The following is a 14,138-nucleotide window of genomic DNA, read 5'->3' as shown; positions in this document are numbered from 1 at the left end:
TAACATTTGACATGATGTAGTATAAATTACTTAGATAATCTAAGTAAAGCACATACTATAAATGATTGGTATAATTCAATATTATTGTTTGAGTGAAATGTAATGCAAAGGAAATTTCAACTCAATCGATATTAATCAACCATTTACTAGCCGAGTTAAAATGACTTATTATCTTTGTTACTTTCACTTAACTAGGTTAAGTAAAGTTTACTTAATTCCATATTTCAAGTAAATTTAACTTAAAGATTTCTAATTAAAGCTACTGATGAATATGTTTAGGTTTTTACTTGGCAAACTTTGTAAATTTACTAGCATTTTCTGAGTGAAAAAAATTAGCAAGCTTTTTTCAAGAAAATCTTACTCCAAATTTTTTACAGTGTTTATGTGTCTAAATGCTCCCTGATCTGCAATTACTGCTGCCTGGATTTCACACAGTCTGATTGCATTGTTTGCCACTACCATATCTACAATGGCAGACTCCTGTTCAATACTAAATATCTTTCCTCTGCCACCAGTATGTGATAATGTGTGGATTCTGCAAAAAAGCATGTCAAAATTGACATTACTGTATGACAGTCACATAAATGGGATTGATAAAACATCTGCATTACTACAGACACAGTTTGTTCTGCTAACAGAGCAATACAGTAAAGCTGAAATACACAGAAATACAGAGGTGGCATCTTTTATAAATGGATGAGGACTGATTGCTGATTGAAGAGTTGTGCAAATGAGTTTCACACAGGTGCATAGAGATTTAAAATTATGCAAGTACTTTCTATCAGCTGTGAATAGATGTTTTCCTTTTGTTCAACACAGTGAATCCAATAGAGTTCGGGGTCTTTCAATGAGATCTCTGGTTACTGTTTTGACAAAGGGTGTGAAAAATGTGTGAAACAAATGAAAAAGTGTTAAAACATTTGCAAAAGAAGACTTCTGCTGTGCTAATAATGTGATGATGAAGATCAAGCGGATCCCAGTTTCATTTAGTGTGTCTTAGCAAATGAGAAAAACTGTATTGTTACTGAGAAATAGCTGATTGAATTATGCAAATAATGTGGCATTCCACCATTCCCGTGCAGTCACAGCCAGGTTTGACGCCCATCAGAGGATGATGTCTATTCTCCTTGCCCCTTACTTCCCTTTCCTCAACCCCATTGAGGAGTTTCCTCCGCCTGGAGATGAAAGGTTTTTGACCATAGTCCACAGGATCAAATGTCCCTCCTATGCAAAAGATGCTGTATACCAAGACATCACAGCTGAACACTACCAGGATAAGAAAGCCAAAAGATTCTTCCCAAGATGCCTTGCCAGGGAAGATATCAGGTGTGATGTGGATGAGAACGTAGACAAATGCAGAAGACTGTGCAGATTAGAAGATGGCCTTTTCTGTTTGTATATTTAGTATTTTCACATACAGTACAGTAATACTGTAAATGGCAGCTATATTGCATATTTTTGTTATCTTGCAGAAATGTCCTGTTGCAAATAAAGCCGTTACTGCAGCAATTCTGTCTCTGTCTTCTTTTTTTCATAAACCATACATTCTATAAAGCTACTCTAAGAAGGGGCATTTATTTTGTTGTATTGCAAAAAAAAAAAAAAAAAAAATGCATGAATTTACATTACAAACAAAACAAAAATGTAGAGAGACTTAAAAAAAAAACAAAAAAAAAACTGCAGAGCAAAACACAATCTATGATCAATACAATATACTGTCTGTTGTATAAGGGCAGACCTGACACATATAAAATAATGCAGTTTCTGTAATTCCATCTGATGATAGTGTTTTTATGTCATTGTGTTATGATTGATTAAATGTTCCTGTTGGAAGAGAACATGTGTTAGTGTTTTGAATAATTATTTGATTTTGAGACATGTTTGCAGTGTTTTGTTAGACATTGTGTATTGTGCTAGTGTATTATTGTATTTTGAAAATTAGTGTTGGAGTTTAGTTTACAATGTGTGATTTTGAGCATGAAATTAACCGTTTTGCCAGTTGTGTGTTGTAGGTGTGTTAGTGCGTTAAGAGTTTAGGAAACTTGTTAAATGTATTGAAAATTTTTTATGTATGTCAGGTCTGCCCTTATACAACACACAGTATACTGTATTGATCATAGATTGTGTTTTGCACTGCAGTTTCTTTTGAAGTCTCTCTACATTTGTGTTTGTTGGGTTTAGGTCTTTTGCTGCAGAAATTCAATAAAAAAAGACCCGTCTCAGAGAGCTAGAATGTACGGTTAACCTTTTGCAAATAAACTCTTTATTGCAGCAATTCTGTCTCTGTCTTCGTTTTTGTAATGAAAAAGAAAAAAGAAGACAGAGACAGGATTGCTGCAATAAAGACTTAATTTGCAAAAGGACATTACTGCAAGATAACACAAATGTGCAATATAGCTGCCATTTACAGTATTACTGTATGTGAAAATACAAAATATGCGAACAGAAAAAGCACCAGAAGAAAAAAAAGAAAAAAAAAAGATTAATCTTCTAATTATCTATTTGCATAACTTTAATCAGCTGTTTCTCAGTAAGAATAGACTAAAATACAGGTGATATATTTGTGTTTCAGTTCACTATATAAGCAGCGGTTTACCTTGACTTTACTGTAAGGTTAGGTTCAGAACATGGTGTTATCTGTTCATACAGTGTTAAAGCATTGGGAAATCTGGCAGTAAAAATCCATTGTTTTGGTCTTGTTTGAGCTTGTGTGTGAAAGAAGTTCAAGCATTTTAAATTTGTGTTAATTGTATGCATTTTGTGTTAAAGCAACAAGAAATGTGTTAATAGTATAGCTTACACAGACGGATGTAGTGCTAACTGTGTTAAGAGTTTTGGAAAATCTGTCATAGCAATCATAAAAAACTGTAAGTAAACGTGTAATTTATTCTGTTATGATTAATGCCTCATATGTATACACTCAAAAAAATAATCTGTTGAATGAACAATTAAATTAAGGAAAGGTTTTCCACGAAATTGAATTACATTTTTCAAACAAAATCGAATTAGTTTGAAATAATTTGTTGTAATCTTGTTGTATGAATTTAAATTAATTTAGTCATTCATGCTAGATCAAGTTTTGTCAGGTTAACTACATATATTTTTTGTCCTGCCTTAAAATCACCAACATTATAATTTTAGTTTATTTGACTCTATGGTCACTTCTAATGATAGACACATAAAACCATTTTTTACATAGTAATATAATATTACTTGTGCAGGTCTGCGTGTGAGGTTTACACATAGTGTTTGCTGAGTGCCCACAGCCTGAACACAAGGTTCAATGCACATATAGTGTAAATCTGAGCCCACAGACTAAACACAGTCGCCACTCTTCTGCATAATGGTAACCACAAAATTCAAAAACATTACAGAAAGTCCTCTAAGTTTCTAACATAACTGACTCAATTAAAAAAAATTTGGTAAACCATTTTTTTTTTAAATTACATTGATTACATTTAATGAAATTAAGCTGGAATCATTTCTATGAAGGGTTGTGTTATATATGCTCATTTTAATTAATGAAATTGAACAAAGAGCTAAAATCATTTTTTGAGTGTAGGCTTATAATAGGGTATTAAGTATAATTGTAACTTTGTATAAGAAACCTTATTGTTAAGAAAAACACTGTAAAGAGTTTTTATAAGAAACCCTTGAATCTGGTTCACTAGAAAAGACACTGAGACTTGTTTTCTTAAACGCGTTTATTAAGACATTGTCATTAAGAAAGACACTGAAACTGTTATTTTAATGTTCTTTATTACAAATATGGTTTATAAAGAAAAGACACTACAACTGCTGTTTGTAAAAACATTAAGAAAATGGTTTATAAAGAAGAGACACTGCAAATGGTCATGTAAGGTCATTTATTGAGAAAATGGTTTATATAGAAAAATATACCACACTGAATGTTGTAAGCATTTATTTATTACAGCAGAGTAAAGAGTGTTAAGTGAATATGCAATTTATTCTGTACTAACCAATGCCTCATATATATATAGGCTTATGTATGTTATTAACCACAATTGTAACCTTGTAAGTGGAGTATATATGCAGTTTATTCTGTATTAACCAATGCCTTTTATGTATAAGCTTGTGAATGTTATTAATCATGATTATAAAGTGTTGTATAAGAAAAACACTGCGACTTGTTTTGTAAGAGCTTTTATTGTGAATCTGGTTTATTAAGAAAGACACTACAACTTGTTTTGAAAAAGTTTTTATGATGATAATGCATGAAAAGAAACAATAATAATGTACTAGATGTTTAAGCATTTAATCATTTGAAAGAATAACATATAGTAGATAGAAACAACACTGAGTAGTGAAAAGCATGTATCGTAGTGAAGTAGAAATGGAAAGTATTACCTGTTTCTTTGCAGACTAAGTGTAGAAGACGACAAAGGATCCAAGCAAGGAAAAGAAGAACAAAGGAGAGGAAGGCTTTTTATAAGAAGCTCTTGGAGGAACTGAAAGGGTTAACAATAGATCAAGATTTTGGATTGGATAAATTGTCTCCAAGTGATTGAATATGTGATAAGGGGGTGTGATATGAAGTACAGTGTAATATGTCAATGTCAGACGCTGTAAATACCCTGACAGTCTCCTCAGTTCAATTGCCTGACACCTGCAGTTGAAGCTTGTGAACTGCTTATTGTACGCTTTGAGTTTTTATTTAATTTCATTTTATTATTTAGCATGTAAACCAATTAATTTTTAAATAATAAAGATACTTATAATCAAAAGAAAGAACCAGCCTGCCTTGAGTCTCTGCTGTATGAAGAGTTGAGCTGAACTAAACCACGGAGCAGTCTTTCGACTGAATTGTTTTATATTCTTTATATTTATTATATATTCTTATTGTTTAGAACGAATTTGACTTACTTTACCTAACCTGAGAATAAATAAAATTAGGTAGAAGGTGTTTTAGAGTAAGCACCATAAAACAAGAGGAATTGAACATGTATTAGAAAGAGCTTTGCTAAATAAAGGAGGAAAATGCAGTCATTACCGTCTATGTGTTGCGGACGAGATCCAGGAGATCCAGCGATGAAGAAAAGGTCCAGAAGGAGGAGGACGAAGAGGCGAAGAGCTTTATATGAGGAAGACCTGAGGGGCTTTCCAGAAATAAGGACAGTTCAAGACTTTGGGCTTGACCGATTGGCTGGACAAGACTGAATGTTTGCAGAGGGAGTTTCCAGGAGGAGAGACTTCTGAACATGTAAAAAAGTTAAAGGACTGGAATGACACAAGGACGTCTCCGGTGTTAGATGCCTTGCCATTGCGCCTCGTGAAGATGAAAGCTTGTAAATTATTTGGTTTTGATTTACTTTTATTTTATATATTAGTACCTTTGATGTAAACTAGTTAACCTGTATTTAATAAAAAAAATATATATAATTGAAATTAAGAAGCTCGTCTGCCATAAGTCTCTGTTGTACAAAAGATTGAGCTGAACTGATCACGTCTTCTGTGATCTAAATATTGTAAATATGGAAATTCAAATACTTATTATTTAGGACAGGTTTGACTTACTTTACCTAACCTGAGAATAATTAAAATAAGGTTAAAGATGTTTAAAATTACGCACCATAAAACAATATATATATTAGTATATGGGATTTATATTACTCTGACCATTCAAATATTGTTATAATTGGGAAAATGATTTGTAGATGGTAAGGAAAGACAACTTAAACTTTTAAATTACAATGAACTTTTTCTGCTAATGATGAAGGCATTTTGATTATACATTGTTTGCTTGCTTTTAGTAGATAGTAGTTTTAGTAGATACACCTACTTATGTTAAGCAACATATAACAATGATTTCAAGAGGAAAACCCTGAACCCCCCATACAGTATCTTTTGTCACATGGCCGTCTGATATACATGGGTATCTAAATGTAAAAGTAACAATAGCCTAGTAAAACATCTGGGCCCGTATGTATAAAACTTCTAAGAAATGCTCTTAAGAATAGTCTTAAGCTTTGACTTAAGTGTCAGAAAATACTTAGTAAAGAGTAGGACTTTTCTAAGAGTAAGAGACTTTTATAAAGCAGCTAAAAGCAACTTTCAGTAAAGTATAAGACTGATTCTTAAGTGCTTACTGAAGTGGGACTTAAGTGTTGTGAACTAAGGACTATAGTGATGTCAACCCAAAATGGCCGCCCTCAACCACTGAATCAGCCAATAGTGAGCCTGCAAGGGTGAGGTCACTGCAGCATGACACCAATCATTTAAACTAATTTTAATAAAATCATTTAATTAAGACACTGAAACTTTAATATTTAAATTTATTAAAAAAATGCTTTGCAGTGCATTGTGCAAAATTATCACAAATTAGTATTTATGCTGTGGAAACCCTTTTCTATTGATGCGTGTCTCCTCATTTACAGTTGGAGCAATTATGCAAACATGAGTTCCATCAATGGATCCAACAACTCAGGAAAGCCCGAAATACTCAATAAAGTGGCTTTATTTTACTGCGAGATTTGAAGATCAATTGGAATGTCAAAGAACTGCCATATAGTATTGGCCAAAAGTGAGGCCAAGGAAAATTGACACTCACCCTTTATTCAAATAGTATTAAAAATGTGCTAAAGATTTTGTACGCATATTGTGTAGTTGTGCTTGGAGTCAATTGTTTATTTGTGATAACACAATGAAACATGTCAAACTGTACAGACATCATTTTTAGCCATGGCTTTCAAACAAATGAACAAGAGAGGACAATGAAATATTAATAACTGACTATGTTGCAGACAATGTATGATTTTTTTCTTCTCCTTTGAGCTTTTTAGTTTTTTTAAAAAAAAAACCTGTAGCTGTAGTTTGCCCTTTTTTCAACAGTATTATTGATCTTCCTGGATTGACACCATTGTCTGAGAACTGAACTGAGCTGAACGAAGACATCACTGTTTTCTCAGAGCGGCTGTATAATGAACTAAATAGAACTAATGATCTTTTACAAAGGAAATGAATCATCATTGAACTAACTTAAGCTGCACAATGACACTATTTTCTTCTAGAGCTGCTGTACAGCCTAAACTAACTTTGTTGCATTATTTTCATGCTATCACTGTAAAGCTGCTTTGAAACAATCTGTACTGTAAAAAGTTACTTGACTTGAAATTATTTTGTCAGATAAATATCTTCACTAAGTTTTATTTTCCTTATATTTTGATGGTTTAAGCAAACTTGTAGGGTCATAAAAAAAAAACAATAAAAAAAAGTCCGCACATCACTTTTATCCACTAATGTGTTTGGTGTGGTCAGTGCCACAATAGTGCTATTAAGACCCTGCTTACTGTGGAATGATGAGCTCAAGTCAGTACTGCTGCTTTTTTCCAGTCAGCAACAATGTAATTATTAGTTTCCTTTCAATGCATTGCTATAAAATCAACTCCGTCATCATTTACTGTAACTCCAATACATCATATTTTCATTGAAAAGTGAGTGGCCTCCTCCTCTCTGCTGTCATCTTGTTACTCCTAACTAGGTTAGGAGACCTCTTCAGCTCTCTTAAATAATTTAGGAGCTGAGACCTAGTCTTGACACTTAGGAACCTTTATGAATCACACTTATTCTTAAGTCTAGGAATAAAAGTAAAATGACGTCATTCTTAGAATTTTGACAGACTTGAGACTAAAATTTTACTCTGAGTGGCTTTATAAATACGGCCCCTGGGCCCGTATTCATAAAGAATCTTAATGCAAAGAGTAGCTCCTAGTGACAAAATTCTAAGAAAATTCTTAGAAATGTGGGCGTTTACCCTTAAAATTAAAGAAAAACTCCTAGTAAAGAAAAAAGTAATTCAGAAAGCATCTTAACCCTTAAAAGAGGTCTTTAGGTCAAAATTGTTAGGAGCACGGACGAGGACTTTTAATAGGCTTAAGAGTTTCTTTAGCAGAGGAGAAAATGGCAGAAAGACGAAGAAGGAGAAGAAATGTGTTGCAGGCAATGGATGACAGTGAGTTAATAAGAGCTATAGATTAGATCGTGCAGGGATCATGTTTGAGACTGATCTTATTAGAGACACGCTAATATCTCCGACACAGCGCAGAAATGCCATAGTGCCTGAAATGAAAGTAATCACTACATTACGATATTTGGCAACTGGGAAAATTCCATGTTTGATACATTAAAACTAACATTCAAACCACCGCTTAAATAGACATGCCAGCAATCAGTGTAACTGGAAAGAGTGGAACAATTTTTATCATTCTAAGCAATCAAATACCTTATAGGAAATCAACAGCATGGTAAATAAAAAAAGGATTTATACACATATATAATGTGTGTGTGTGTGTGAGAGAGAACGATCAAATAGGAAAAATTACGCATGTAAGTTCAAAGTGGAGGCTTAGAATAGACCCTATACTTAAAATCACTTCTTTTTTTTCCTTCTTGGACAACCAACCAATCACAATCTTCAAAAGATTGTGTCATACATAGCAATGGGGTCAACCCCGCCTCCTCACTAAGATAAAAGTTTTTGTATTTTCCTTACTCAGAGTTGCTCTCAGATCGGTCCCGAATCGCTCTTAAGCTAAGACTCCTACATAAAAGTTTTTAAGCTAAATTAAGAGTTTTCTGAGAGGATTCTTAGAATCTTTATGAATACGGGCCCTGGGCCCGTATTCATAAAGAATCTTAATGCAAAGAGTAGCTCCTAGTGACAAAATTCTAAGAAAATTCTTAGAAATGTGGGCGTTTACTCTTAAAATTAAATAAAAACTCCTAGTAAAGAAAAACGTAATTCAGAAAGCATCTTAACCCTTAAAAGAGGTCTTTAGGTCAAAATTGTTAGGAGCACGGACGAGGACTTTTAAGAGGCGTAAGAGTTTCTTTAGCAGAGGAGAAAATGGCAGAAAGACGAAGAGGGAGAAGAAATGTGTTGCAGACGATGGATGACAGTGAGTTAATAAGACGCTATAGATTAGATCGTGCAGGGATCATGTTTGTGACTGATCTTTTTAGACACCTGCGCTACCAAGGCTTGAACCGCGCGTCCAGTCAGGTTCAAGTTCTCCTCCTGCTGGTCCATCCTCGTAGCGCTCCTGGACAGGAATTCAGCCAGGTCAGAGTCTCTTGCTGCATCCATGAGGTCAGATCGTTCTGTCACGTAAAATAAGGACAGAAGATGCAAATGCAAGAATAAGGTTTATTGAATGAACACGTAGTCAGAGATATAAAGCACACAGTAGATGGTCCCTGGTAGCGCAGGATGGCAGATGGGCAACCCGGATCCCGTGGTGTAAACAGGTGAGAAGATATCCTTGAAGACGATGACAGGAACACCAAACGAGTCCGCAGAGTGAAGAGACGAAACAGGATCCACAGAAGACGACAGGCAGAACGAACTCGACAGGAACACCACACCGGGAATCAGGAACACCAAACGAAGACTCACTACACAAGGGAAAATCCCACAACGATCTGACAAACACAAGACGAAAGACCATGAGCTAAAATAGAGATCGCTGATCAGAATCAGCTGGCGCTGATGACAATCAGCGGCTGATCAGCGACCACGCCCACACACACACACACAACACAACACAGCGCGAGAAGGAGTCAGTGAATTCATAAACCGTGACAGTCGCTCACACGACACCGTTCTAACTGAAAACCGTCAACGTGATCCGGCCGCTCATCAGATCAAAACAGTGCCTGGTGGCTCGAGAACGCAAAGCCTTGCTTTGTGCGTTCAATTTAGAATTTTGCACGTGCAAGTTGAAAGGCATTTGGTTGTGGATAGTAAAACATATCTGCAACATTTATCAAGTTCATGAATAATTGTGCTAGTCACTAGTCAATAGTCACAGTGGTGGACCAGGAAGGATTCTGGGAAATGAAGTGCTGAAGGCACACTGCTTTGTGCAGATGTCCTGAAGGGAGGGACAATGTGAGGGTGCTGTTCCTACACCAGGCAGTGATGAAGCCAGTCAAGATGTACTGGTGTAGAACGAGCTGAGGATTCAGAGGCTCATTCCAGATTTCCTCAGCCGTCTCAGGAAGAAGAGACACTGCTGTGCTTTCTTCACCACTGCCTCTGTGTGGACTGGCCATGTGAGTTCCTCTGTGATGTTAATGCCAAGGAATCTAAAGTGGCTGACCCCGTCTACTGTCAAGCCATTGATGGTGATGGGGGTGTGCGCTCTGTCTCCTGAAGTCCACCACTAGCTCTTTGGTGTTTTTGACATTGAGTGAAAGGTTGTTCTCCTGGCACCAGTGTGTCAGGGTGCTCACTTCTCTCTGTAGGCTGTCTCATCATAGTCGGTGATCAGTCCTACTACAGTCATATCGTCAGCAAATTTGATGATGACATTAGAGCCGTGCAGTCGTAGGTGTAGAGGGAGTACAGGAGTGGGCTGAGAACGCAGCCCTGAGGAGAAGTCGTCGTCTTGTTATCCTTTCTGATCAATTGCCGTCTGCCTGTCCAGGATCCAGCTGTTCAGACTTCAGACAGTGTGTAATGTGTAGACTATGTGACATCAGTATAACGTATAATGTATTTAGCTTCTACCCCTTTAAACCTGTGATATTGTTGATCCCCTGCCACATGCCTCTAGTGTTGTTGCAGTCAAACTGTCTTTTCACCTTATCCCTGTACTTGTGTTTGGTTGTTTTGATGGCTTTCCTGAGGGCATATCTGGCATGTTTGTATTTTTCCTTGTTACCAGTATTGAAGGCTGAGGTTCACATCTTCAGGGCTGCATGGACCTCGCTGTTTAATCATGGCTTTCGGTTAGGGTAAATTTGGATTGTTTTGGTCTAATATGCACTTCCTGATAAAAAATGTTAGGGTGTCTGCGTAGACCTAGGCGTCATCGTCGGAGGCAGACCAGAACATTTCCCGGTCCACGTGATCAAAACAGTCTTGTAGCATAGCATTCGATTGGTCCGACCAGCACTAGATAGTTCTGAGGGCGTGTGCTCCCCGTTTCAGCTTCTGCCTGTGAGCGGACAGAAACAGAATGGATTTGCCGAAAGATGGACAGGGGAGGGATTTGTATGCATCCTTGAAAGGAGAATAGCAATGATCCAAAACCCGATCCACTGGTGTGCTGCAAATGATGTGCTGAAACTACTTTGGTATCATTGTACGGAGGTTGGCCTTGTTAAAGTCCCCGGAACAATAAATGCGGCCTCAGGGGCACACCGTGGCGTTTTATTTAAATTTTTCTTTGTTTAATTCTTGAAATACATTATATTCTTCACGGGGTACAGTTCCTTGAGTGCCTGAAACCAATCTTTAATGCTAATATATAAATTGCACATTTGCCTCTGGATACAAAAAGATTACACTGGTGTTTGACTGAAATGTAACATCTATGCAAAATAATCCTTGAAAGATTTCTCATTTAAGGTTATTCCTGTTTGGAATATGTGAATAATTTATGCTACTGCCCACTGACATGCTTTCAAAGCTATTGCTATCCAATTTTTTTGGCCTTCAAACACCTTAAAATGCACATATGTACAGTATATATTAACATGGTGTGTGTGTGTGTGGTGTGTGTGTGTGTGTGTGTGTGTGTGTGTGTGTGTGTGAGAGAGAGAGGGATTGTGTGTGTGTGTGTGTGTGTGTGTGTGAGAGTGATTGTGTGTGTGTGTGTGTGAGAGAGTGAGAGAGATTGAGTAAGTGTGTGTGTGCGTGTGTGTGTGTGAGAGAGAGAGAGAGTGTTTAAGTGTGTGTGAGAAAAAAGAGAGAGTGTGTGTGTGTGAGAGTGAGAGTGATTAAGCTTGTGTGTGTGTGTGTGTGTGTGTGTGTGTGTGATGTATTTTACACAAATTCCAATGGTTGTGTGATGTTTCTTTGTCAAGCCATGTTAATAATAAATTAGTTATGTTTTCTGCATCACTTTTAAAGTAATGGATCCTTAATAAATGTTTTATTGGGCTAAATATTTCTCACTTTAGATTCAGTCACACAAAGGTCAAGGCAAGTTTGTTATTGGGTATAGACAAGTTTATTTATTAATATAGCACATTTCATACAAATGATAATTGAATTGTAATTCATGGTAATTCAAAGTGTTTTACATAAACATTTTTTATAACAAATAATGTAATAAAAATAAGAAATAAGAAAAACAAAGAATAAGACATTGATTACAATTGATCTAAAATGTAATTAAAAGAATAAAAAGAGGACACATAATGATGTGTTAACCATTATTATACATTCATTTTATGAATAGTAAGTGTTTCTATAGACACTAAGCTTTAAATTTGCATCAATTCTCTTTATACATGAGCATTTATTTACTGTGAGTAAATGATTTCTTAATGTTTTGATAAATATTAACTCATTTAATACATGCTTTAAAATACATCAGATACAAGTTCTTAACAAATGATGAAAAAACATTATCTAAGTATTTACATATGAGCTAATTAAAAATGAATAATTTGTTAGTTACAGTAACAATGAATGAAGAACTCACTATTTGTATATAGTCTGTTTATGTGTTAACGATACTATTAATAAACTATGAATTAACTAATAGTTTGCAAATGATTTATAATAAGTTTATTAATGTATAACTGTTACCATGAAAAGAAGGCTCACACCAAGAACGATAATTATGAATATAACTATATCAGCGTCTACACCAGCTGATGATATCGTTGTTTATTATAAGCTTGTCTGTCTCTTTAAATGCTCGAGCTCGTTACAGCACGCTGGATTCTGATTGGCTGCCAATGTTTTTATCGTTCATCAGCTGATCAAATCGTTCTGAAAGTGATTCCAACAATATTGTTTTTCTGTGTCATTATCGATATAGTTGTGGTGTGAACTGCTATTCTTTAACCCAATCTGAAACCCATAAGTTTTACACAGAAAGCAAATGAAATGAAAAATAAATGTGAATTTAATTGAATTGGAAATAGAAAAGTAAAAGTTTTTTAACTGAAATATTTCTTGTTTGTTTAAATGCAAACCACATTTTTTGTATAATGTTACAGATGGAATTATCATAGCACAATACTTGTTATGCAATTTGTTATTTATCTTCATGTTGTGGTTGAAACATGTCAGTGGTAAATATGATGGGATAGAAAGACCTAAACTGTCACTTCTTTTATATAAGTTCTTTTAAACATGAAAACAATGGTCTGGTCTTGGTTATTAAACTGCTCCGGGTCGCTCTCCAGCCCTGTGTTTACTACATATCAGGACTGACCCAGAGGCCGTTCAGCTGATTTATCTAGAGTTTCTGTCAAACAATGAACTTAAGGCTCTGTATAACTCAGAGTCCACGTTCCTGTTACGCAGGTTCACAGACATACACATTGCTTCCCTTGTGTAGGCATACTGTATTCGCCACTCTTCTGGGTAACTTACTTTACGAATCAAACAAGCAGCCAGGTGCACAGTAGCTGTTTTGCCATGGTTCATGAGTATACATGATGTCGCAAATATGAGCATGTGCAGGGGGATCTCTCCGAATGCATTTACCAAACTTTCTGGGACAAGATATGGAATAATAACACGGTCTTCTAGTTCCATGCCTCTGTTCTGCATTAACTCGTGAAAACGCTTCCATGCTTCATCTTCAGGGGTCAGCGGGGATAGAAGGATCACTGGGATGTCGTGGCGAGATCTTCGCATGCTGTTCCAGTGATCTGGCAAAGGGTTCAGCTCCCAATCCCAGTACGCAATATTGTAAAACTCTCTGTTTGACACTTCAATGAAACCCTGAGCAATTGCAAATGCAGCTTTGGCGTCAATGCCGCAGTTCCACGGAGAGTAGAGAATGGTGTCTCTGATGTTAGGTGCGGGCACCAGTCCTCCTGCTGACATAAACTGGTCGACAATACTGCCATGAGCCACAAACACAATGTCTATGTGATCTCCGCCAGGCTTTATCAAATTCTCAAGAAATGGACTCAACCTCTCATGGCATAATCGTAGAAGATTCACAAATTCATTCTGATCAGGTAATGCCTTAAGCCAGGAGACAACTTTGTTGTCTCTACATGTTCCCTTGATAAAGTCCATTATTTTCTGTACATTTTCAGTCATCATGAGAGAATATCCCCCCATGTCCTCGATGAGGTTCTTCATTTGAAACAATTTTTGGTTGATTTCCCTGTAATGAGAAAAGTTGTACAGCGAGTCAGTTTCC

General features: G+C 36.0%; 1 protein-coding gene across 1 annotated transcript in view; it reads right to left on the bottom strand.

Annotated features, from left to right (window-relative positions):
• Positions 1 to 12,452: 12,452 nt before the first annotated feature.
• The window catches only part of LOC311304342 (uncharacterized protein), a 30,339-nt gene continuing 28,653 nt past the window's right edge, over positions 12,453 to 14,138 (bottom strand). The window contains exon 6 of the mRNA XM_084431301.1: positions 12,453 to 14,102. Coding sequence (XP_084287427.1) covers positions 13,214 to 14,102 — 889 coding nt within the window. The 3' untranslated portion in view covers positions 12,453 to 13,213. The remainder of the gene's footprint in view (positions 14,103 to 14,138) is intronic.

Source organism: Rutilus rutilus (genome assembly GCF_951802725.1).
Source record: "Rutilus rutilus genome assembly, chromosome: 14".
NCBI lineage: Eukaryota > Metazoa > Chordata > Actinopteri > Cypriniformes > Leuciscidae > Rutilus > Rutilus rutilus.
The sequence above is the reverse complement of the archived record's forward strand: the minus strand, read 5'-3'. Positions and strand labels throughout refer to the sequence as shown.